At 37.7% G+C, this 26,442-nt stretch overlaps 1 protein-coding gene across 9 annotated transcripts in view; it reads left to right on the forward strand.

Moving 5' to 3' along the window:
- The window catches only part of ADAM22 (ADAM metallopeptidase domain 22), a 140,634-nt gene that overhangs the window by 75,280 nt on the left and 38,912 nt on the right, over window positions 1–26,442 (forward strand). For all 9 annotated transcript variants that reach the window (XM_035319526.1, XM_035319524.1, XM_035319528.1 and 6 more), the window contains exons 5-17: window positions 613–695; window positions 4,325–4,388; window positions 4,906–4,975; window positions 9,705–9,775; window positions 11,386–11,460; window positions 13,955–14,026; window positions 15,051–15,217; window positions 17,197–17,281; window positions 17,743–17,833; window positions 19,864–19,915; window positions 21,811–21,910; window positions 25,422–25,493; window positions 26,001–26,093. In XM_035319526.1, coding sequence (XP_035175417.1) covers window positions 613–695; window positions 4,325–4,388; window positions 4,906–4,975; window positions 9,705–9,775; window positions 11,386–11,460; window positions 13,955–14,026; window positions 15,051–15,217; window positions 17,197–17,281; window positions 17,743–17,833; window positions 19,864–19,915; window positions 21,811–21,910; window positions 25,422–25,493; window positions 26,001–26,093 — 1,095 coding nt within the window. The remainder of the gene's footprint in view (window positions 1–612; window positions 696–4,324; window positions 4,389–4,905; window positions 4,976–9,704; window positions 9,776–11,385; window positions 11,461–13,954; window positions 14,027–15,050; window positions 15,218–17,196; window positions 17,282–17,742; window positions 17,834–19,863; window positions 19,916–21,810; window positions 21,911–25,421; window positions 25,494–26,000; window positions 26,094–26,442) is intronic.

A 26,442-nucleotide genomic window follows, 5' to 3' on the forward strand; every position in this document is an offset into this window, starting at 1 on the left:
ACTATCAGTGTGATTTCTGTGAAAATGGGGATATGTTGAGTCAGGTCTCCTGGATTTGACTCAGAAAGTGTATATGTTATCTCTGGAAGAGAAGACGCAAATACAAACTGAAGTTTCCATTAGCTTTGGAGCACTGGGGAGTACTTTTGATTTGTTCACTTCTTAATCAAATATTATTATTTGACAAGCATACCTTTCTCCTTAGAAGTAGGAAATTGCCTGGCCCTCAGGGCAGAGCTCATCTTATCCAACAGAGCCATGTGCAGAACAGGTGCTGAGTTTAAGCCCCTTGTTTCCAGCTCTCTTCAGTGAAGAAAGAGGGGCACTTCAGAAGTCATTTGCTTCTGAAATCTGCCTCAGGATGCCAGGGATTTTGCACTGAAGATATCCACCTCCATTCACTGTAGAGAGAGTTCAAATGATGATGTTTGACTAGGTACCAAACTCACAGATATCTGAAAAGAGATGGGATGACCCCCTTTGAATGACACTCAATTCTTGGTACTATGTCACGGGGTTGGTCATGCAATTACTAAAAATCAGTGTTGGACAGGACAGAGTGTGATACTGTGGGACTTCCTGTGGATTTACAGTCTCAATTTATGATTTCAGGGAGGAGAACATTGCTATTATCAGGGAAAAATTCGAGGAAATCCAGTATCATTTGTTGCCTTGTCAACATGCCATGGACTACAGTAAGTCTGATGTTTTGTTTTTACTGAGATTTACTTAGTCTGTTAAACAAAATAAAGTGGTTTATAGAAAAATAAGTGCTATTTATTTTTTAGCTGGTTTGCAACAACTATTATGAAGCTTAATAACCTTTAGAAAAAAATTATAACTTGAACTTTGTAAAAGCCTTGTTTGTTTTCAGAACTCACTGTCAAAGTGCACATTTCTCTTCCTGCCTTGAACCGCCCCCCTTTTTTAACTAAGGACATATTATACTGACTTTGAGCAATTATTATTTTAAGATAATTTACTATAGAGACACGAGTAAAAGCAGCTGAACATTCCCTGATTTATGTGGATAAAAAATACTGCCAGTATTGATACGAGCCATTTGAAATTTGTATTGTTTTCTTGTTATTAGAATGATGTATTTTATTCTTCTTTCCCACTCTCTTTTCAAAGGAAAGTGTCAGTGTAAAGTTTCTCTAGTCCCATCCATTTTCTTCACAGCAGTGCTCATCTTAAGCTGTGTGCATGGGGTAATACCTTTGATAAAGTCAAATCTCTGAAAATCTGGAATTAAGGATGAATTGTGCAAATTTGTTTTAAAGTACATAATTCTAGTGCTAAAATAGTAAAAACATCTGTCATTTGAAGGTTACAGGGAGTTGTGTGTTGATTGTACAGCTTTTGGACCTGTCTACTTTTGGCACTATTGAAAGAAGCTAGTGAGGTTTTCAGAGCAGCCAAGTAACTTCAGTGTCTATTGACTCTGGGAATTACAGGTCCTCAGCACTTTTGATACTAATATCAGCTTGAAAGGCCACAGGAGCAAAAGAGCCTGAGTGTGGAGATTACCTGAGCTTTGCTTTTTTTCCAAGGATGCAGGATTTAGCTGATCAAAATCTTCAGCTTATTTTCCATCTCCAGCTACTCTGTAGTTTAGTTTTAGTATCAGACACACATGTATGTGTTTGACTAGTTTCTTTCTTTTATTTTTATATATTTTATATATTTATATTTTATACTTTGAAATTCTTGCACTCATTGTCTGACATGTGTTTCTCTCTTTTACAGTCAAGGTCGAACAGCTCAATAAACCTGACCTCAGGTTTGGTAGTGTCAGTGAGCCTAAAAATAGTAGCATCCTAATGCATCCTGAGGGGGTTTAGCTTCATGGCTTCCATTAGCAGTGATCCATTAAGTCTTGGTCCCTGCCAACTCCTAGGAGAAAATGCAGCAAAGTAAGGAGAGGCTGTGCACGTCCTTTCCTGGCTTCCTTTGGCTGGTTGGTTTTTAAGACTGACCCTCCTGCTGCTCGGTATTCTTAAATTGAATAATAGTCAAATCAAACTCTTATAGCACAGTAATATGATGAAACATATTTTTTCCTGTATTATTCAGCTCTCCCTTGTGAAGTATTTTTTTTTTTTTAAGTGCAATAAAGTTTCAGAAGCTTACTATAGCAGGCTGGTAACTCCAACATCTGCTATCAGAAAGCATTGTTTCCCTGAGCTGTATTAACCTCACATTCTGTGACACTTCATCTCCATCTTTACAGCTAGCTCCTCCACAGCTGATAACAAATGTTAAGTAAGTACTACAGCCTCACACTGGCAATCAGAGCTGCAACACAGTTTGGAGTTCTCAGTGGTATAATGGAAGCCAGGGAGAGCTTTTAATAAGGTATGCAGGGCAGAATCTCTGCTTTCCCAAAGCTGAGGAAGTGCATAATAAAGAACAGATTCCTTTAATAGAATAACTGGCTTCATATTCACAAAGTTCATGCTAATCTCCTCTCTCACTTGTTAGTACCCCTAGATTTTGGCCAGTAATCTTGGCCATGTCTTTTTTTTTTCTCTGTAGAGATAATGTTGTATTTGTTTAACTAATCATGAATTGTGAGTTCTTCTCTTGGTAATGTCTATGTTGCGGTCTTCCTTTTATTAGTTAAATTAATAGAGAGATTAACTGATGGAGTGCTTAAAATTATGAATTTCTTCTCAATTACTTTGCTAATGAAAAACGTCTCTCTACAACCTTAATTCCAAGCTAGTTTCTTTTTTTCTCTTTCTCTCTCTCTCTCTCTTTTTTTCTTTCTTTTTTTTTTTTTTTTTTTCTTTTCCCCCGTGGGATACACAGTAACCACAGCTTCCTATGAGTTAACACTAAAAACTTTGAATACAAAACACATTGGTTGCTGGGATATAAATAAGCTATAGTCAGGCCCGACTCATTGTTCTGTGTTTCAAGACCAGGCACAAAAATACCAGGTTGTTCTTTGATTTTGCTGCCCACTGGTGGTAAACGCTTAAACTGCTGTTGTAACTGCAAGTTAGACTTTCATGACAACAAATTTGTTTGTCTGAAGACTTTACATAATCCAAATTTGGGTTTTTGAAGTGGCCCGTGTTTTGCTATTGCTTTCTCTCTAGCACACCAGTGAATGTGTGATACCTTCAAAGAGCATGGCACTCTTGAAGTCACTTGGAAATGAGTTGTGAATGCTCTGAGCGGGCAAGTCAGATCTGTAGGTCAGACGTAACTATTATTCTTATTGAGTGACTTGATCAGACATCAGTACTACTGGGTGCAACATTTGCACAAGAAGTCATTTACTAATAGCACTTAGTTTTGCAGACTGTGCTTAGGTTAAATTGCAATGAGAAGAAAGGAAGTTTGCCTGATTAACAGCTGAAGGACGTTCCCAAATCTCATATTTTTCCCAGGCAGAAAACTTCAGCAGGTGCTAAAGTATTAATTTTAAAGAAGTGAAGACAGTATTTGTTTCTGGAGACTCAGCACAGATAGTTTGGAAGGGAAACAGCTTTAAATTGTACATGGACTCCTGACCACTTCTGATGTATTCTCAGATGTAGACTCAGCAACCCAGGCTACATCTGTGAATGTTAAATGGTTAACCCTCTAAATGAATGATGCTAAAACAGACATGCTCATCAATGGATTCAATAGTTTACAAGTGTAATATATGCTTGTATTTCTTATCATGAGTATCATGTAATATCCATATTGATGCGGTACTGTATATAGCCATTCACGTTTTCTAGAAATATGAACTTAAACTGACACAATTTAAGATGAAAAAGACTGTCATAACTGTTATTAATGGAATGCCTAAAATGCCCCTTGTGGCCTTTGTACTTGGTACTGTGCAAGATTACAGAGGAAAGAGTTAATCAAAACTGTTAAAACCTAAGAATCAATTCAATTTAATATATATATATATATATTTGTATTTTTATTTGTGGGATATCTGTGGGCATATTCCAAAACCTCAGTATGCGTATTTCTGAAGGCAGATCCTTTATTGCAGGTAGATCAGTCTGGTTTGGGAATGGCTGTGAACTGGATTTTGAACTGTCTACGTTAGCCAAACTTCTGTGGTATTTTTGTGTGTTGTAGGGGAGGCTTATAGAAAAAAGTAAAAAGTCTGTATCACTATGGGAGAGAATGTCTTTCTTTTTGAAGCAAAGAAATCAAAAAATTACTCAGAATAATGTTCAGTTCCTGAAACCATTTTTAACTGCTTCCTTTCAGAAAAATATATTTTTTAAATATGTGACGTTCTTAAACTTCAATGTTGTACTAATATTTGTTTATTAAATCAGTTTACATTTCCTGCTCTTGACAGTGGGATGTTCTATGATGGAAATCATACATACTTGATTGAACCAGATGAAAACTACTCTTCAGATGTAAGTAGAATAAGTAGAACTTGTAGTAGTCCTAATGTGTTGTTTGTGGGATACAGATGAGATTACAGGGCAGGCTCTGTGGCCAAAGGATGATCCCCTCATTCCCAACTCATTAACCTGGTGTCTGAGCCCTCATCATCACAGACAGAGGTAGTCCTCCAAAAATTAGGTTTGTGTATGCTTATGTGTGTATATGTCTATGGTCCACAACACCTGGAAGTAGAGCAGTACAGCAGCAGAGGATGAAGGTCACTTGGAGCCAGCAGGAGAAGCCCGTGAGTGTCCTGTCCCCTGGCACTTCCCACTCTGGGTTCAATACATCACTCTCCTCCCAGTTTGGCCTTGACTCCAGTTCAGCAGCTCTGAGCAGCACAGTGTAGAGGAATGATGCCTTGTACCTTGCTCTTTTCCTAATGTAGATGTTGGATAAAAAGGACCCTTTTAGAACTCTCTTTTTAAGGCTCATGAGGTGGATTAATTATTGAATTTTAATACATGCAATTGTTTGCAATTTCAGGATGACTTCCATTTACACTCTGTTTACAAATCCAAGTTGTTTGAGTTTCCTTTGGATGACCTACCATCTGGTATGATTTTTTTTTTTTAATATTAATGACTATTGACGTGTCTTAGTCTAAGGCCAGATTTGTTAATCGTATTTGATAGATAATCTTCTGACAGTGCGTTGCTTATTTGCACCTCCCTTCTTTTCTCTATTAAATGAAAAAAAAAAGGAAAAAAAGAATCTGAAACACTGAAAGCACTGGAAAAGAACCTAAAATGATAAAAAAACCCTGAATCCAATGAATCAAACTTCTCCTAGACCTTCACATTATGATAGGAGTTTCTCATAACAAGTCTTGTGGTCTGTGGACTACGTTATCTGCTAGGAGTTGTAGAAAAGATAGGACTGAGGCAGCCTAAAGATGATGAAAATAAACCCCACACTGCCAATGGTTGATAACTTTTCATGGATTTTTCCTATTTTGAGATACAGGGTGAATACCAGGTGTGAGCATAAGTCTGAGGGGCAGGAAGTTGCTAAGTATTGTTGCTATTCTGTGATCCTCTCGTCTGCAGTCCATTCAACATCTTTCACAATGTTGGCTGTAGTGCAGGTCGTGCATTTAGGTACAAATGACTTGGAAGGTAGAAGTGGTTTCATGTGCTTGTAATGATGAATCCCCACAAACACTTGGTATTGTGCGTGGAGGGAGAAGAGATTTTTAAAAAATGAGTTTTCATCAGAGAAGCTGGCTTGTTTTTTGAAGCTAAAATTGCAGTGTGTGTGGCATACCCCCATTCTATCAAGGACCTGCAAGTTTTACAGATGCATTTTCCTACTCTACATAAAGTATCTCCTAGACAAGTGAAACTGTCCTTCATAGACACTCATTTGAGTAGGAACGACTTCTGGACTACTTTGTTCTTAGGAGGAAGTTACAGATGTCCAGTCGTCTTGCTACAAAACATAGGACATATTTGCATGGTACATATTTGTCCTAAGATAACAGCTGGAACTGGGATCCTACCATGCTAGGCATTGTGCATAGACAGGTCCTGCCCTGGAGCATGGCATGTGCAGCTTTGTTAGTTGTTAAACAAAGCAGAATCATTTGGAAGCAAGGGACTGCTAGAGCTGGGCACTTAGTAGATATCTGTCAGCAGTCATGTAAGATTTCCTAATAGTTAAGTTTTATGTTTTCAAGATTGTGGAGTAAACAATTATTTTCTGTTTTAAGCATTTTGAAAAGGAATTAATTGCAAGCAGAATCCTCCTGTTTCACCTCCACCGAACTGTCTTGATTTTCAAAAAAACCTGTCAAAATAATGCTTCAGACTTTTTCACAAAATCCAGATATGCTTGTACAGTTCTAATTTTACTGCAGATAATAAGTAAATAATTTCTGGCTTTGCTGTAAAGAGTCCATCATGTGGTATAATGTAAGACGTTTCTATTAGACTGAATTAAAATCATAAGACTGTAGAATAATTTAGGTTGAAAAGGTTGAAAAGGTGTAACTGTGGAAAGCTAGCAGTATTAATTACACAAATATCTATAATGTGAAGAAGAGGTACAAGTTGCTAATCTGTTATCTCTTTATTCCATACATAGAGAAATAAAATTTAACTTACAGTTTGCTCTTCCACATCCCCATACTTGTTTTTGTAAGACTGTTTGGAGTACAGTTTCTGAGGTCTGTTTTGAGCATTTCAGTAGATGTAATAGATGATATCCTCACTAGGAATTCCAACATTTTTATTTGTCTTCGGTTGTTCAACTTAAGACTGTCTTTAAATCATCCACTGTGCATAGCCACAGCTCCAGAGGATGGAAGCTGTTCCCACCACCACCTGTTTTTTCACCCCTTTTCCATATGCCCACATGAGCACCAGAGTTTGTCCCCATATCTGCAGTGCACCCTGTCGGATCTTCTTCACTCCTAGCACATGCTGCCTGCCCTGCCAGGAACACTGCTTGGCACCACCATGTCTTTCCCACCAGTCTGGAGAGTGAGGACTATTATCTTGTGTTTTGTTGATGTTTTCTGTAAAAATATCTGCAATTAATTGCTAATGGTATAGTTGCATTTGATTTTTTTTTTTTAAAGTACTACAGCAGAACCATTATGGTTAGTAGCAAGCAATGTGCTAGGCTATGTCATCAGTAGTTCTCATATTCCTTAATACTCTCCTAATTTATCAATTTGCTCGGCCTAAGCAGCCGTTCCTTGATGTCAAGAGTTTCTTCTTATCTTCAAAGCAGTCTGTGAATAAGTTAAGAGTTCTACTCAGCACTGCATTAAGAATGGATTGGATGTATCGTGAGCTTCAATATTGATGCTAGAAGGAAAAAATCAAGTAATAGGGATTACTCAATATCAGTAATAGTGAAAGCACAACCTATTACACCACAGTGTGATAGAAATGTGCTTTTTACATTCTTTTCTCCTTGGGAATTTAAAAAAAAAAAAAAGGAAGAAGAAAAGAGGTATTGCAGAAAAGAATAGATTGTACTGTACTTTGCTGTAGCATGTAAAGGTAATGAGGACTTTAAATAAGGAAAGCTCATCTGACAACTTTGCATGCTTAGAGCCTTTGAATTCATAATTTAGTGGACTGTAATTTTTCTCCCAATCTGTGTTGAGATATTTAGTGCCCTGGCATTATCAATGTCTGTTATTGAAGGTGTTGTTTTTCAAACACTGTTGAACAGATGTTCTTTTCTTCTGGGGTCGCTTGAATTCTCCTTATGTTTTTTTAAGGTAATATGTTCCTGTCAAATTTCTGCCAGGCTTTCTCAGCTATCTGCATTTCCTGTGTGATTTTGCTGGTCATGATCTTTTGCCTGAGGGTCCCTGGCTGGAAATGCACTCTGTGTGAATTCATCCAGCTTCTGAATTATAGCATGGTGTTAATGGGTGTTAATGTGTTAACGTTAATGGCTGCATCTTTCCTCTCCAGAGATGGGTGACTTCCGATGGTAGGGAAAACAATCACATTTGCTGGTCAAGTTATCTGAGATCCCATACGCATATTGTAAATTACTATTTTATTGATTGATTTTATTGATTAAGAAGTTGTATTTTTACCAGTTTCATTAATGATAATATAAAATTGAAAACGAAAGGTTGAGAGTCAGTTGTGTGGCACTAGAACACAGTCTGAATTAATCAATATATCTAAAGCACAATCAAATAAAAATTTGTTGAAAAAAAAGTTTTTTTTTCATTATTCCGAGCTCAAGAGACTCCAGGTATATAAACAATAAACAGGGGCCCTTGGATATGATTTAATTTATTTTAGGTCTTTTTTGTAAAGAAAATCTTTAAGTGCACCAGTGTAACCATGAAAACATTTTATTAAGCAAAGGGCCTATGATTGTCCAGGCCCCTTCAAATAAGGGTTTCTGCAAACTTCAAACACCAAAAAAGACTGCCCAGACTGTAACAGTTAGTCAAGCTTGCTTTCGTGATTTGCATTATAAGAAAACAGCCACTCCAGGTTAAGATTAGTACTTATCCCTGGTATACTTTTGTCAGATGAGCAATTCAACTTCACATTTTAAACCTTTGCTGACAGAGTAGCCCTATCAAGTCCCAGTCATTATTGTATTCAATCCTATTATTTGGACCTCATATAGAAATTGCAGTTAATTTGCTCTAGGATGAGAGGTAGAGCTGTAAGAAACCTCCTGTACTCACCAGTGGAACTGAATTACTGAGGATTTTATAACACAATCAAAAGTTGTGTACAAAGGTATGTGAGCTGGAAGTCCCTTGTTTTACACAACTCCTATAGTACTGTCTACTTCTCTGCAGGACTGGTAAGTTACCAGGGAATGTTGCAGTTTTCAGCCCTAGCTGGGCTAAAAGAATGTCCAATGTTAGATAAAATACAAGGGAGGGAAACTAGGGAAAAAAAGTCAGATTACAAAATAAGCAAATGAAAACACCTAATTTATGTCTCAAAAAAGATCTTTGTGGGGGTATGTGAATAGTAAACATATTTATAAGAGATAAGGATTTATACAAGATAAGGATTTATGAGATAAGGATTGCTGTTGTACAGGGAAAAGTGAAGGAGAGACTATCAATCTAAAAGCAAAGATGGAAAAACACTTCTTGGACATTTAGAAGGGTGAGATCAAGTGTCATCTTCCTTATAGCTTATAATGTGTCCATTGCCATGAGTGGCTAGTAATGGATTTGGCAAAATGGATTTGGCAAAATATTAATCTACTTGGTGCTTATGGTTAGAGGTTTAACAAATTAAAGACACAGTGGGATTAGAAGGGAAGAATATTGTATTGACAAGGAACATAGCCAAAATCCTATAACATTTCTCCCAACTTTAACATGTTTTACTTTGTGAATATAATCTTCTTAAAGCATTAATTCTGCCTTCCATGCACTTATTAATTTAGGTAGCTGTTGTGAGAGCTCTGTGAATGTCTGCTGAATTCCCCAAAATGTGATTCACTCCGTGGAAGGGCTGTGCTAATAATATTACAGCCCCAGTATTGGTGAAGGTTTGGCACAGAACAGCTGCTGTGCTTTCTGAAGCGCGACACCCCCAGATCATCTGTTTCAGCAGACACAGATTATCACTAGTAGGGTTTTTAAATAAGAACCCTGTTACTGGGAAGCAGCTGTACCGTTGCCTCCTTTCTAGCTGGAACCTTGCAAAAAGGAGTTGTTATCACATCTGATGCGTGGAGGAATGCCATACTACTGTCATGATGCATCAGGGTCACTATCTGTGGGGCTGTATTTCTGTAAACACTCAGTGTATTTGCCTGTGTTTTCTGCTTAGAGTTCTGGCAAATGAATGCTACATCGCAGAAGTTTGTTGTAAAGCCAAGACACAAAAGAAGTAGAAGGCAGGTACGTGCCAATATGCTCATTTATAAGTAATATGCCATCAAGTTTGTTTGTGTCTACTGGATAAATTCATCCAGACAAAGTCCTGCTTCTGGAGTGGCATGAGGTCTCTATGTACTCATACAGATGTAACAAAAAGAAGTATCTAATGTGGACAAAGCATTGCTGGGTTGTCTTGGACGTTGCCCACCTGAAGAGTTAAGCACTTCTGCTGTCACCTTTGATGACATGCCACCAAAATGTCAGTTTCAAGAGATTCACTGGATACCCTGTGGCATGCATGTGTGGACAAACACAGCACCCTCATCCCATTATATTTATAAACCCACAAGGCAGTTCCTCCTCTAGGCTCCATTTAATCTGCAGTTGAATCTCAAAAATAGCATTCCTGTCAATGTTGTAAAATTGTTAAACACTGCTAAATTGCAAATGAAAAAAATAATATCTAAAATATTTTCTCCCAATTTGGACACAGAAACTCCACATTAATGAAAAATTTACAAATTGTTTTTATGTAGCAGTGATGACAAGTAGCTACTTTATGTCAGTTTGATTTAAAATGAATATTCTGAACTGAGATTTCAATCCCCATTTGTCAAAGGGAAGGAGACGTTAACTTTGTGCTCTGCAAAGACAGAAACAGTTCCTTGTTTAGGAATAGAGCTGAAATAATGGCACAGGTCAAAATAGAGCTGGGTCAGGGGTCTGAACAGTACAGGCAAAAATGAATATTGACAGCAGTGGGAGGAGAAGGTAACTTTAACATCTCTGACTAATGTAAGCATCTCAGAAGCAAAAGAGAAGTGAAAAAGACATTGGAGAAATTCCAGAAATTGTTTTTGTGAGTCTTACTCTACATCAGGTGGTTTGATACCTTTCTATAAACTAGACATTACTCTGCATTTTCAACTCATAATGATGTAATAACTCTCCTGGAAAAAAAAAATAAAAAATCAGAAAACAAGGACACCATGGAGAAACACTGCAATAAATGTTTTAAAATGAGAAGTAAGTGTGTAAGACAGAGGTGGGTGCTGCATTCACTGTGTGAATCAAGCAGTGTGCGAATAAATAATACACAGATTTTTTCATAAGAAACTCAGGAGGGATTCCTTTCTTAGTGAAAAAGTTTATAGATCATACAAAACATTTTTAGAGATGTGGGCGCCACTGGGGATTGTCTTTAAAAAGCCGAAACTTGGAGTTAGTTGGCTTATAAGACTTAATTTCATTGTTTAAAGTCATATAAATGTACTAGAGGAGGTGAAATATGGGGACTATATACTTTAACAAAATAATGCAGTCCATTCCATTTCACCCTCCACAAAATATCCCAATCAGTTGCACAGTGAATATGTTTACTCATTTTTACTACCTGTTAAACCAGGTAATTGACCAAACATGTACACGTACAATTAATTATACAATACATAGGGTACATTTAAGAATTTTTAACATGATGTAACCAAGCACCAGAAGTATCATCAGTATCTGAGAACAGAATTAAGACAAGGAAAAAATTGTGTGTGAGAAGTTTTCTGAAGCTGTTTCTAGTTATCAGTCATGCTTTCTGTGTACTCTGTCATAGACTCTTACGGTTATACTCTCTGTAGGTTCGTCAGATTCCACGTAAAGTTGATGAAGAAACAAAATACATTGAGTTAATGATTGTAAATGATCATCTAATGGTAAGACTGGTGTACCTCAATATCTTATATTTATCAGTAACATAAAATTGTCTTAATTGTTCTGTAAAGGATAAGCAATAAAAAACAACATATGGCCAGAATAAGTTCACTATATCCTTAAAAAAAGAGCTTATGGTCTTGTTAGCCATTGATGAAAATGTGTCTGAGTTTTAGCAAGGTAATTTCACCAAGAATTCAGGCAAACCAGGCTTGAATATCAGAGAAAGCATCATAAATTAAAGCTTTGTGTCAAGAAGGTGACTAATGACAGTGGGACTTAATCTGATGGCTTTCTTTTGGGCTTTCTTGAGCACGTCTTAGTTACAGCAACTCAGCAATCAATAATGTAGTTATTGTTGTTGTGCAGCTGCTGTTGGCACTGGGGAGATTAATAGTGATTAGATTTTTTGATACATCCAAATAAATATAGAGAAAAATATTTTGTGAATAGCCCTCAGGCTGATATTTTATCGCTTTAAAATCAATGTATCCGTACATATCTACCCTTTCAAAGTGTACAGCTTCTCCCAAGCAATATCCAAACTGCCAAAAGCAGACATCAGAATCTAAAAGGAATATGTCACTGTCCTTGGACAATTTTAGTGATACCAGCGTATTCCCATCATCTCAGTTTGCTGAGCGTAGCAATAAATTCTTGGATTAAAACAAACAATACTGGATGCAAGTTTCCCTTAACTGGCATTTTTGTGTTTGCCCTGAAGATCTGAAACTGCAGCTTTCCCATTGGGACCTCATCTGTCTGGGCTAATAACCCCAAGAACAATGATTCCTAATTTTTTTTAATTATAGCTGATGCAAAAGTCAGTTGACTTGGAAGTTTATTCTCTGAAGCAAATGTCTCTGAACATCCATGGTCAGATAAGCTGAATCTTCAACTGACCTTGGAGATCTTTTCCAACCTTAATGATTCTATGATAATTCTAATGATTCTGTGAATAATTTTGTTCTATGAGGAGGAAGGGTTCTGTGCTCTAGATTCGTCTCTTGCCCTATGGCACGTACACGTGTTCTGCTTATTCTGTGTGCATGCAGTAGATGTGGTGCTCCAGATGGACTCAGCTGCCAGCCCCCAGGTCTAGGGGACATTTTGAGGGGCCATCCAGAGGTTGCCCCACTGGGGCTGTTTCACTTTCCTCAGATGCTCCCAGAGGGAGTGATTAGCCTCATTTTTTGACCATTGGCCCATGCCACTGCCAAGCTGCTGCATCCTACCTAGCCCTGGGAGCTGCATCCTGCCAGCCCCCATCCACCACCCACTGCTGCAAGGGGTGCTGTGTCCTCCCAGCTGCCCCTCTGGCTGCCCCTCCATTGTATCTACCCTGGAAACTAAGCTCTTAAAATCTTAAAACAGACTTATAAATTAGTATACTGAAAACCTTTCTGTAGGATGCCTGAAGTCTCAGACTTCTCAGGCCTGAAGTCTGAGACTTTATTTGCAAAAATAAACTAAAGTTGTATACTTGTTTCCTTTCTTTATTTTCTATTATTTTGTGCCTTTTCCATTTCATCCTTTGTCCCATTTTTAGCTTTGCACTCCTGTCCTTCTGTTATTTTATTAAGTATAACTTCCTCTTTTTTTTTTTTTTTTTCTTCCCCCCCCCCCCCCCCAGTACATTTCTGGTCATAAATCTGCCTTTCCCACCACCCAGCTGCTTGACACTTCTTGAACACTGAAAGATCCAAAACTCCAGAAAATAGGGAGCACACTCCATCCAAAATGAAGTGTCTTTGGGCACAAGATAGACAAAGATTTCTGAAAATTTTTGCATTTAAGTCCTGAATTCTTCTAAGATACTTATGACTTGCATACTCATGATGCTCATTTATAACGGTGTTTCAGCAGACAGGAGTACCTGGAAAAGTATCTTCAGTGTTAAAGATCGTCGTTATTGTGCTGTAATACAGGTTGCAGTAAAGGTGCCATTGTACTCTGATTGCTAAAGTTACTGTGGCATTATGTAGTGTGATATTGTAAATTAAGAAATGCAGAAGACAGTCTAAGAGAGAGAGCTGGAAGAAAAAAAAAAAAAAAAGGAAATTTAATAAATTAAAACACAGATTCAAGCATTGTTGTGATAATACGTCTAAACAAAACCCAGCTATGGAAGCTGTGTTGCTAATTTCTGTATTGGCATTTATAAATTGCCTTTAAAATAATGAAGAGAATGAAGAGAGTAACAATGGGTTCCTGTTCCTATAGCATTTTTTCAGTAAGAATCTTAGAGTGCTTTCCCAACAGGAATTAATAGATCCTCCCAACAGTTGTCATGAGACATATCAGTAATGTGCATTTCTGAGCAATTTTCTACAGTTACTTACTAGCATTACATTCAGCACAGGAGACCAAAACATGCATGGAGGTTCTGCTGTCAGTATGGTTACTTTTTACTTTTTTTTTTTTTTTTTTTTCTTCCAGAAATGGAGCTTGCTTTTCTAGACCTGTACTTATAACTTATCTGTGTTTATTTTGCAGTGTAAAAAGCACCGCTTATCAGTCGGCCATACAAACAGCTATGCTAAGTCAGTTGTGAACATGGCAGATTTAGTAAGTATCACTCAGCTGAATGTTCTTTTACGCATGAGATGAATCCTACGATTCTCCTGCCAATAAATGCAGCAGTTGTCATTTCATGGTATACTTAATAACAACATATGCAACGTTCACAAATTTTCATCTAGAACCAAAGTCAGCCACGTATAAAGACTTTGACTAACATAAAGCATTAGAGATATTTTTTGTGTCTGCAAACTTTTAAGTATCCTTTAATCAGATCAAAATATTGAGTTTGAGTTCTAAGAGAACCTTAGACAGGATGGTTTTTAACACTGGTTCATTTGTTGACTATCTTAGACCTAAAAAATCATCTGAAATTTGAATGCACTAAAATTTCTCAAAATGAAAAAAAAAAAAAGAAGCAGCATTTGAGTAGATGAGTTAGAATAGGGACATACAAATGGATTACATGGATTATATTTGTGATGTTCAATAGGAGGATGAGCTGCGGGCTTTTACATCTCACTATGGAGAAACACTACTAGAAAAAGAAAAATGTGGTTCCTACTCTGGAAAGCATTTGGTGTGGATTAACTCCCAGCATTGAACAGCTGCCAACAAGGGGTTAAATACTCCTGTGGAGGTTTATAGCAGTGAAAACAGGGTTTTTGTAGATCACTGTTTGGTATAAGAGATACGCCTTGTGTCACTGGGGTGAGCTGGGCAAGACCCTTTTGTGAAAGACCCTTTTGTGCCAAGTCTTTGACCTGTTTGAAATGCTTTTGTGGCAATTTGTTAAAATCCCACCTAAGAACCTCTGCCTGAGCAGGACCTGCAAAGGATCTGTGTGTGGGCTAGGAGGGCTGATTGAAGAACTAGGCCTAAAACTTAGATATTGCCTTTTTCGTGATTTTTTGCTGCTTTTAAGGGAGACAAAACCACCTGGGAGAACCTAATGTATGTTAGAACAAGTTGAATATTTAGTTATGTAAAAATGCAACCTGGTACAACAGAAGGGGTAACCCTCACCTTTACTCTATTTGACATATCTTTGTTCGTTCTGTTACTGTACTAGATTTATAAAGAACAACTTAACACCAGGATAGTGTTGGTTGCCATGGAAACCTGGGCTACTGATAACAAGTTCACCATATCTGAAAACCCCTTGGTGACCCTACGTGAGTTTATGAAATATAGGAGGGATTTTATCAGAGAGAAAAGTGACGCAGTTCACCTTTTTTCGTACGTAACCTTGTGTGATGTTTTCTTACATTTTATTTTTATTTTTCTTTCCTTCCTTGGGGGCTGCTTATCCTGAGTGGCTGATGCATCTCCTTTGTGCTGTGTGTGCAATCCACCATAATTCTGAAAATTATGTTTCTGATGGGGAGGTGGGAAGAAGTTAAAATAATGCACAAACTGCCTGCCAGTACAACTAGAGGTTTTGCTCTCCTCTTAGAGGTTTTAATGTATGAAGCTCTAGCTGCGTGTGCTGTAATTAATTCTTAGTTGCTGTCGGCAAACACAGCAGCCTGCAAGGTGATGCATGGTTCCACCTCGTAGGTTGGCTTCTTCAGCAATAGATCACAGAGAGCCCTGTTGGACTATTTAAAAGCAGAACATTGGCTTTGAAAAGCACTATGCCCCGCTTTTTTTTTTTTTTTTTTTTTTTTCCATTGAATGACCTGCATGGTGCAGGATTACTGAAGTGTTTCAGATCCTCAAAACAGTTTGTCTTCTAGAGAGACAAGTACTACAAGAGCTGGGAGGGATTTTATTTTCTCTAAATCTCTAAATTGTTTTGGTAGTAAAATTGATAAAGCAAAACACATCTACACAAATAAAGGAGAGGTTCATGATATTTTTGATCCACGGGAGACAAGCCAGGTGAATTGCTCTATTGAGTTCTCATCCCTCTCTGCTGACTGTTTTAGGAGCCTATGTGAATAATTTTAGCCTAAACTCCTCACTTTCACATGACTTCAGTAGGGTGCCAGGATATCCAGCCCCAGTATCCAGCCACTCAGGCTTTTTTACACATGCTTAATTACTGTCATTGCCTTCCTACATGAAAAGAACTAGTAAGAACTAGCAATTGCTGCTTGCAGATTTTGGTTTCTCTGTGTCTCAGTTGTGTATCTTTAAAATGGGAATTTTTTTTTTTTTTTTTTTTTTTTTTCCTTTTTATCTTTTGTGTATCTTCTTTGGTGATCTAAGGTCTTTGAGGGGAGTCTTCTCATGAATGTTAGTGGATTGGCTAGAACAAAGAGGGCCCCATTTCTCCCTGTGATCGGACTCTGGATACCACTGCAATACTAATTCCAGTGCTGTCCGTAACACCATCTCCACTGGTATTTGAGATATTGCATTCATAGATTGCTTGGAAATGTCCAATTCTAAAATTGGGTCCCTGAGGAAGACATGATTGAATTGGGAGTAGAAGTATGACAGCACACTGGTAACAAATGAACATTCCTCTTTGGCACAATGAGCCCATTGCATTGTTTCTTGGTGTTCTCTTTTCCTTTGAGAAAACTGATTTGCATTAGTGTGGCTGGATCAGTACGCTGAAGTGGTATAGAGGATATTTTTTTTCTGGTAACTGGCAATCATTCCTGCTGATGTGGTCAACGTCAAAGGCATCTTTAGATTTAGGCTCACAGAGCAGTTGTCCCCTGGATGAGGTCGGCTGCAGTTCTGGAGAGTTTCCACCTACCTCTTCATCAGGGGGCCTAAGACATCTCCCTTTCATTTTTGCCTCATCTGCATTGACCAAATAGGCATGTTTTTTTTAACCAGGCTTCCGTGCATTGTGGCATTGTGGCCTCTCTTGTGCTCTGTTTGTAGCATGTGCCAGGGTAGGTTTTGGAAGTCACTTGCTGAAGGGGTATATCAACAAACAAAAGGGTGGTGAGCTAGAAAGTAGTCCCCTTCTTGTTTTATTTTCTCTTATATTAGGTAATATGAGAAGGAGGATGGAAGAAACGGGAAAGATAGTAGAACTTTACAGGGGATAATCTGTCGTGTGAGGTTTATGAGTGGTTATCTGTTCTTCCCATTTTTTTTTTTTTTTGCATAGTTAGCAGCATAGTGGTTACATCCAGCATTTGCAAATGTTGGTTTCTCATTAGGAAATTAAAAAGGTAAATACTGGGATGGGTAGATGCAAAACTGATGGGCTGAGTGGGGTAAACTTAATTTTCTTTTCTTTTTTGTCAAAGGGGGAGTCGATTCCAGAGCAGTCGGAGTGGTGTAGCCCACACTGGTGGAATCTGCTCCTTGCTTAAAGGCGGAGGTGTGAATGAGGTAGGTGTGGGTATTGGTATGAGGAAAAAGTGATGGAAAAATGTCTGCACAGAATTTATCTGTGCAGTTCCTCAAAATATCTTGCTGCTGCTTTGCTGCTGTGGAGTTTTAGTACAGCTCTATAAAAGGAATGTCTAAATGAAGAATGATGCTTGAGTGAAGTTGGATATGGGTTCAAATACACTTTTCAGCAGATTCTGCAATATTCTGTCATTCACACTGTAATATTCTTGCCATTCATACAACAACAAGAAACAAGCAGACTTTCTCTTACTTAACTTGGTCATAAACCAGTGTTTGGTCTTCCTCGCTTGTCCATATTCTAGCTAATCTGAAGTAAGAGCTATAACATTGTGCATCTTGTTTCACTTTTCATTGCCTTTAAATGAGAAAAGCTTCACTTGTGTCTGAGATACTTGTACCTATCTGATTACTCTTCCTACCTTGCTAATTTCTTTCAGTTTGGAAAGACAGACTTAATGGCAGTTACCCTGGCACAAACCTTGGCCCAAAATATTGGCATTTTCTCAGACAGAAGAAAACTAATAAGTGGTAAGTTGGTTTTGCTTTTTCACTCCATCTCAAGACAAAATCTTGGGGAATCTTAACAGTGTTCTTTTATATGTTAAAGATGTTTCTCACACTGTTTGCCCAGAGACGTTGTAGATGTCCCATCCATGGGGGTGTTCAAGACCAGGTTAGATGAGGCCCTGAGCAACCTGATCTAATTGGTGGCATCCCTGCCCATGGCAGGGGGTTGGAACTGGATGGTCTTTAAGGTCCCTTCCAACCCAAACCATTCTATGATTCTATGGTTCTATGATTCTATGATTCTGTGTTGGAATACTATTATTTTTCACATAATAACATGAGGAGACACTGACATACCATTGTTTTTTTCTGTTTAAATGCTGTGATTTCCTCCTGCTCATAACTGCTGGTATCACTGGTGTCTTCATTTCATTAAAAATAAATCATGAAGATGTCTGTCAACATTCATTCCAGGGAGATTGATGTCACACCCCCAAACTGAATGTTTGCCATCCTACAATGCAAAGGTAGATAGACAGACATTATTAAACCTATAGATTAAGATAAGCCACCTCAATCCTGTTATGCAGAATGGATTTGACAACATCAACAAAGCTTTTTTTCACTGTTTGCCTTGAATGAAATCCTCTTCTATATGACCCAAATCTCCTGTATTTGCCACCATGCTCCTACCATTTGTCTACTGTAACCTCAGTATTTAACTTCATAGTAACCCCTGTTTGCCTGTATTGCCTTAATTCAGATCTTCCCCTCCCCACAAGCACCTCCCCACAAGCACCAATGATGAATTGGAGTGCTTAGTTATTGGATCATGCATATTTTTGTAGCTGATGAATAAACAAGATTAGTACTGCTTTTTTTTTTTTTTTTTTTTTGAATGTGTATGCAAGAATTCAGTATATTGAAAGTGTATTAAATTTGCATTTTAAAATATAATTGCAATATTGAGTAACAGAACTATCTGCTTAGATGAATGTTGGTTTTGGCCATTGTAAAACAGCATATAATGCAGAAATACATCTGCATGCAAAGGTTTTTGCAGTTCACATATTTTTATTTTGAAAAACATTTGGAAATGTAGGACGGATGCTCTGTGCTACCTACATGTTCAGTACTCATTTTCCAGCTGCATATAATTAACCTCATATCAGGACATGGAGAAAGTGAAAATAGTAGTAGAGGTGGCTTCCCTTTTTTAGGGTTGACCACAGGGGAAGGCCAAGTCTTTGGGTAGGGAAGGAGGAGACACAATTGTTGGGCAGAGCCTCATTTCCTTTCTAACTGTACTATTAAAATGGAAGCAGCAAACTGTTGTTCATGTGTTACAGTAGTGCAAACTGCAGAAACAGAAGGGTGAAAAAGCATATGTGCAGAGCATATACATAGAAAGAAGCACAAAAGACAGTTCTGAAAGAAGAGTGGAGGGCTGCACTCTGAATGCTTGGGAGCATGTAGGGAAGGGAGGGAAAAAAGCTGCTGGATTCATCTGTACTGTATCATGTTTACAGACTGTATTATGTATGTATGCATTTTTGTGTGCATTATTGTTTGCTTTTTTTCAAGCTAAAATTTCCCCAGTCGCATTAGCATAAATCAGCATAGGTGTGGAATAGAACTCAAAACTTAGAAGATGGATTAAAGTGATTTTTTTTTTTTTTTTAAAAAAAAAAAAAAAAAAAACTGAAAATCTGGGGATCAAATATCATGGCATGGGAGAAGGCAGGAGAGCTGACTCATGATTTGCAAGAGCTGGAGGCTGACATTGCAATTTCATCTGACTTCACTTAAGGGAAGGAAAGAAAAATAGAACATTTTCAAAGCTTAGGAATGCACAGAATTATGTATAGTTTTGAAAGAAAGCTTGCCATTGTGCACGATATACTTAAGGTGTTCATAAAAGAGCAACTGATTCTTTTCAATTTGTATTTAAATCTGAAAGTGAGTTGATTACAGTACGGTTTTTGTGATAAGAAATGTATTTTGTGCTCACAAGACTTAAGATGTAAATTTTACTTTTTTGTTGTTGTCAGGTGAGTGTAAGTGTGAGGACACGTGGTCAGGATGCATAATGGGAGACACCGGGTAAGGCATTCATTAGAGGAAAGTCAAGGCTTGCATACAATGACATAAAGAAAAAGCATGAAAATGTTTGCCTCAGTGGACTAATTTGTGTGGATTAATTTTCAGAAAGTAAAGTAGTACCCGTAAAACATATTTATAATAGACACTTTCAAAGAAATGCATGAGTGAGTTAATGAGAAGAGGATCATTAGTAACCACTGGTTTAACTCAGTGAGCACAGAAGCTCAACAACCAAGACAACCAAGCTAGGTTATTGCAAAGAGGCAGAACCATGTTTCACTTTTTTCTTCTGTGAATTTGCTGCTGAGTTGTGGAAACAATGACACATCCTAATCTATAAAATACTGAGATCAAATTTCTTACATATGTCTCATTTTCAGTGATTTTATTCCAATCTTTCATCTACAGGTTTCATTTTTTATCCCCTAATTTGTGCAATAACACTAAAAAAACTTCTGCCATTGGAAGTTTAGTATGCTTATACCCACGTATAATATCACTGGAGATATTTTTATGATGCTTTCTACTGTGTGTGTGTGTGTGTTCAGATGTTAATTCTTCATATTACAGACCTGTCTTCATGCATATGAATTAAGGTATAGTCTACTTTTAGATCCAAACATACTCCAATTTTTTTTAAAAGAATTTCAATCTGACTTACAAATTTTCACAATAGCTTTTTGGACAGAACAATTTTAAACAACAACAACAACAACAACAACAAAAACCCCAACTCATTTCATTGAAAGCTCTATGGAAGTATCTAATGTACATTTTTTACCTTGTTTTACTAAAAACAAGCTAGGTATGATTTTTTGTTCTGATTTTTAGTATGTTAAAAAGTCAATATGGTAGTCATTCTTGATTCTTGTAAAAAGTGATTCCTCATCTAACATTCTTTAAATTCTTTATCTGAAGTCCAAACCTTTAAAATAATTAGGCACTCAAATAAATAAATAAATAAATACATAGGCTATTATTGAAGGATTTTGAATTCCACGTTCTCTGCAGTTTTTAGACCTAAGTCCTAAACACTAGAGATTATGCCATCATTCCTGGTAATGCAGGATTATTTTGTGTAGTATTTCTGCTAACATTATTTTTTTTAATCCAGTGATGAGCTGATACAGGAAAGCCCTTGAGACTCCAAAATCTGTTTGAAGCATAAGTCATGACAAAGGGCCTAAATACAAAGATCACTTAAGTTACTTTGTGAAGACCTCTTTCCCTGTGGAAAGGATCCATGCAAAGATTCTTCGCATCTGTTAAGGCTCATATTGCTTTTAAGTGCACCTCAGATTGGCAATCTGTGCTCAAACGAATTTCATTCAGTGGGGCACAAGAGAGAGGGAAGCTGAAATGTTAGCTGATGTACATTAGAAACACGTCTTAAAATAGTATAACTCTATTATAAAAAAAATCTGTGGGCCAAGAGAGCAATTTCATCTAAGAGAGAAATGAACCATGAGCCATGGTTCATCCTTTAAAAGGATGCTGTGTGGGAAAGGCAGCTGTTGTCTCCTGTGGCAAGTATGGGAAGAAATAAATGTATTTCTGAGATCAGGCCCTTTAGTGGAACTGTTCATGTCTGTGACAACTACACCCTGAGTAATAGGATTTGTGATATTTGGCATAAAATAACTTGGGGAAATCTTTTATACTTCTCACTTTACATGAGCTCTGTGGCACTGTTAAAAGATGTTTGCCATTTACTAATAATGATTTAAAATTTAAAAAGAATTTCAAGCAAATATCTTAACGCTGATGCTGAACAGTGTCTTTTTAGCACCTTTTCTAATGTATAACATTATATTTCCTTACAACTACTTTGAAGAAAGAAAATGTACTATAAAAAGCACTATAGAAGATAATGCTGCTACCTTATTTCTTTGCAGGTATTATCTTCCAAGAAAGTTCTCCAAGTGTGATATTGAAGAGTATCATGAATTTTTAAATAATGGAGGTGGATCCTGCCTTTTCAATAAACCAACCAAGGTATTAAATGAAACCAAGAAAAAATAAAGTGTTAATACTGGGGAAAACAAACAAATTAATTTTGAGGTTTTGTTTTCTCTTTACATTCCCAGCTTCCTGGTGACATCTGAGTGAAAGTAGCTGATTTTAGTCTGTACTATTAATGAAATTATATTTAAATCTGTTTTTAATAAGTAGTTTCATATCCAAGAGAGTTCTCACAGGCTTTGATCCCTCATGCAATTTTGTTCTGAATATTGCTAATACAACATACTGCTGAATTTATTAGCTGAGACTTCAAGTATCTTGGTAAATTTTTGCACAACTTTAATTCTAATTTACTTTGGACTGTATGTCATTGGCTGTGAATCTCTGGAAGTTGAAGTAAGATTAGTTTTATTCCACATTTGTCTCAAGATGAAGACACTGCAGCAGGGTGTGTACAGCTGTGCGGCCAAGTGGCTTTGCAGCCACCATTGGGTACAAGTGGTTGTAGTCATTTCCCTCTTGGAGAAGGCAAAGTGTTTACAGTGGCTTTCAGAAGAGATTTTGAGAACTTGGACTAATGTTTCTGATGCTGGAAGAAGCAGAGCAGGAAAGAAAGCCCTGAAAAGTAGGGGACAGATACAGTGTAGCTGCTGGGAGGAAGAGAGAGCTACAAAAGCATCAGGACCATCTGAATGACTGACACATCCCCTCCAAATTGGTCTTAAAGGATGAAATCAGAGTTCTTTCTGCATGAGTCTTGGAAATCAACAGAAGTGGGGAAAATCTCTTGAAAGTATTCTTTTCTTTGCTTCTCATGTCTGAACTTTTGCCATCTAAAGAGCTATATTCGCGTGACGGATGCAAAGAGTATGAAATAATGAACTGAGATATTTCAGAGAAATAAATACAAAGCAGGGATAAAGAAACTCTGGCCAAGATGTAAGCACATACTACAATGGAGTATTTGCAGCAGGGTTTCAGTATATTCCTTCTGCATTTACTGAAGCATATGTTAAAACATAGTAATCAGGATAATGATCTTGAGTCTTTTCTACATAAACATCATTAAACATCCTCTGTTTAATGGCTGTCTTTCAAAAAACAAAAGGAAGAGGCTAAAGCAGACAGACAGTCCAACATGGAAAAATGAGTTGGTAGCTGAGATGGTCACAATATAAAAAATAAAGTTCTGGTGCAAGCATGTTCCTCCTGGTGTGGCTGAGGAAAAGCATATCTTCTGTCAGCCACAGATTTTCAATAAACGTAAAACAGAGGAAGAAAATGCATGACATCTGGGTACGCTGTGTCTGCTTATTTCTCAAAGGTTTGCCTCCTTTTCATGGAGGCATGAAAAGTGGAGAGAAATAGCACTGTAATACATTAATAAGATGTAAGGTTTCTCACTCTTTAGAATGTTCCTTCATTTTAGAAGCTTGCTTTTTCTCATTTCATTACAGACAGAGAGATGTTGATGGTTTTATTTCTTTGCTGAGTGGATAGTTTCCATAGTGCAATGCTGTTTTACCTGGGCTTGCTTTTGTGATTATGTTCATTTACACATCTCTCATTCTGAAAAACACAATTAGTCTGATCCCAATTTAGATGAATGGCATTTTATTTTTATTTTTATTTTTATTTTTATTTTTTTTCTAAAGGCATATGAAAATGTGAAAGTCAGATGTGGAAGCCAGGGTGATTTAGACTCTTCTATGTACTGTGTTCAGTTTGTGTTGAAGTTATTAACAATGGATGTCTATCTAATTAACAAGGTTGTCAAATGCAGGTGTTTTCTAGAAAGGGAAGTGAAACAACAGCTCACTTCCACTTTTCAAGAAATATGAGATAAAACTGGTGTGTCAGGGTGCAATGTTTGACAGTGCTCCACTGTGATCCCCAGAATTACATTAATGACTCCTGGAGAAGATTGAGCATAAACTATTTTCAAATGAATAGATGAATTATATAACAACTTTTGAGGTTAAGCTATGTATTTTTTTTTGTGTGTGTTTTTCTTTTTTTCTTTAATTTCGTATTTAGTTGCACCTGTATACTGCGCAAATTGGCCCAATGTTTTAAGTCAGTACCCTCTGTTATGGTGTCTGCATTGTGCAGCACACCTAGAGATGCTGAAGAAGTTAAGCTGTCTGGAAAAATATTTAGGAAACGAGCAGTTTTAGCAAGTCTTTAATAATTCTGACAGAAAATTGCTTGCTTATATTTAATGTAACATTCTACACATGCTTTGCATGCTGCGGTCAAATTTCCATTTCAGCTGAGGGATCCAATAATAGCAATCAGTCTGTGCCACAGGCCTCGGGCTGGTTTGTGGCACAGAGTATGTGGGATGATGCTCCGTGCTGTGGGCTACTGGTAGAAAGGCAGCAGCCAGAGAGAACCACTCTACACTGTGACTGAAGTACTTGAACAGATAGTTCGTAAGCAGAGAGGTTTCTGGAGTGATCCTAGTTTAATGGGGGAACTCTCAGGCTGTCTTGGTGATGCACTTCTATACCTTCTAATTTAAGTAATAAAAGCTACTATTACATTTTCTTATGCCCAAAGGAAAAAAAAAAATGTATTTTCTTTTTGAAGAATTAACTTTAGAAATCTTAGGAAAAGGGAAATGAAACTGGAAAGAATGGAGTATAAGTGTCCATTAAAAGAGCATAGCATGGGTCCTGTGTAAAGTACAGTGAATGAATCTAGCCTCTGGGAAAGGAATACTGCTACAAATACACAGATTGGACAGACAGTGCTCTCAGACAAATGATCTGACATTTATTTATTTATTTATTTATTGGGTGGTCTTTTCGAGACCCAGGAGTTGGACTTGATGATCCTCCTGGGTCCCTTCCAACTCAGATATTGTATGATTCTATGATTTAGACATTTTAAGTTACAGTTTAGTGGGGAAACTGAAGGGAAGGAGAAGAAGGGAAGAAGCCTCACTGGCTACACTTTCTTGTGCCTGAGACACAAGCTTATGGAAAACTGCTGCAAGTTCCTGACTGTGGTAAAGGAAAAAGAGAAGGAAATAGCATCTGACTGTAGCAAAAACTGACAAAAAATCCTAGACTCTTCACTCTCCCTGCATTTCTGAGCCATGTGGTGTGGTCCCAAGGGACATTTTTCATTGTTATTCTTTCTGAAGGCATAATGCAGGATTCAAACTGTGACACAGCCCTCATCACTTGAATTCCAGAACAACTACAACTCCTGTGATGATAATGAAAATGTGATGTTGTTTTACAAGTTGTCCTTTACTGTCACACCTTTTATTTTTGATTGTGGCTTCTGCTGAAACTGAATCTGCTGTAAAAATGTCACTCTAACGCAGAATACTCCGTGTAACTGCATAACTGCTGAATCAGTCTCTGCACATTTCATCTCTTTTTTTTTATAATCTGCTTCTCCCTGAGTTTGGTACTGTGTTTCAGTCAAGGCATTTGTTGTGCTAGCCATAAAAAACATGTTGTATGGAAAAAGTGTGACACTGATTTCCTTAGGAGAGACATGCCCTTTGATTTCTGATTTTGCCCTGCAGCTTCTGGATCCTCCAGAATGTGGCAATGGCTTTGTGGAAGATGGAGAAGAGTGTGACTGTGGGTCAATATCAGTAAGTGCAATGTGCTTTAAATTAGCAACGAGATTCTCCAGGAGCTGCCCATCACTGCTCTTAATGTCAAGTGGAGGAAGACAGGCAATGCTAAGGTTACGGAGCAAAGGATTCATCATTTCTCACCTTTTCCCAACATGTTTAGCGCTTTTATATTTTATCACCACGTCAATTTTAAAGAGTAATAGCAATAGCTACCTATGCAAAATCAGGCCTTAAAAATTATAAAGTATATTACTTGATGGAAACATGTCTCTGGTCAGTGTTCAAATGTCAGTATTTAATGATTGATGTTGTTTAATTAGGAAAGTGATTTCTTATATCACACAGCAAACAGCTGTGCAGCATCTTCATGCCCCACAGTGCATGCTTTCCTCTGCCTCCAGGTGCCTGGAAGCCTGGTTAAAAATCTGTTCGGGTAGCACACTAAGCTAAGATGGAATATGAGAGGTGTGGGGCTTATCTGCTTTCCTCATGTATTCTGCTACAAGTGTCTGTGTTCCTCAGGAGTGTGCCAGTGAGGGAGGAGAGTGCTGCAACACATGCACCCTGACGGCAGGCTCCCAGTGCAGCAATGGGCTTTGCTGTCGGAAGTGTCGGGTAAGTGCAGCCTCCAGGCAGCAACACAGCCAGCTGACTGCAGGCACCACAGCATGTGTGTTTTTCATCTCAGACCCTGTGTTTCCTTTTCTGAAAGCTTGCCTTTTTAAACTGCCTGAAAACTGTTTTGTTCTGGGGCAGTTCTCTGCCTTTTAGATTTGGCTTTTTGGGTCAGGGACTGTGGTCAAAGACAGAGGAGAATCGAAGCCTTTCAGTTTCAGATCAGGATGAAGAAGTCCTGTGAGATTTCATTAGACATCATTGTTCAAACATGTTTGGTCTTTATGTCACTCCCATAATGCCTGATGCGTTGCTCTGGATTTGTCCCTGTGAGGCTGAATGGGAAAAT

This window comes from Oxyura jamaicensis, chromosome 2 (assembly GCF_011077185.1).
Source record: "Oxyura jamaicensis isolate SHBP4307 breed ruddy duck chromosome 2, BPBGC_Ojam_1.0, whole genome shotgun sequence".
Classification (NCBI taxonomy): domain Eukaryota; kingdom Metazoa; phylum Chordata; class Aves; order Anseriformes; family Anatidae; genus Oxyura; species Oxyura jamaicensis.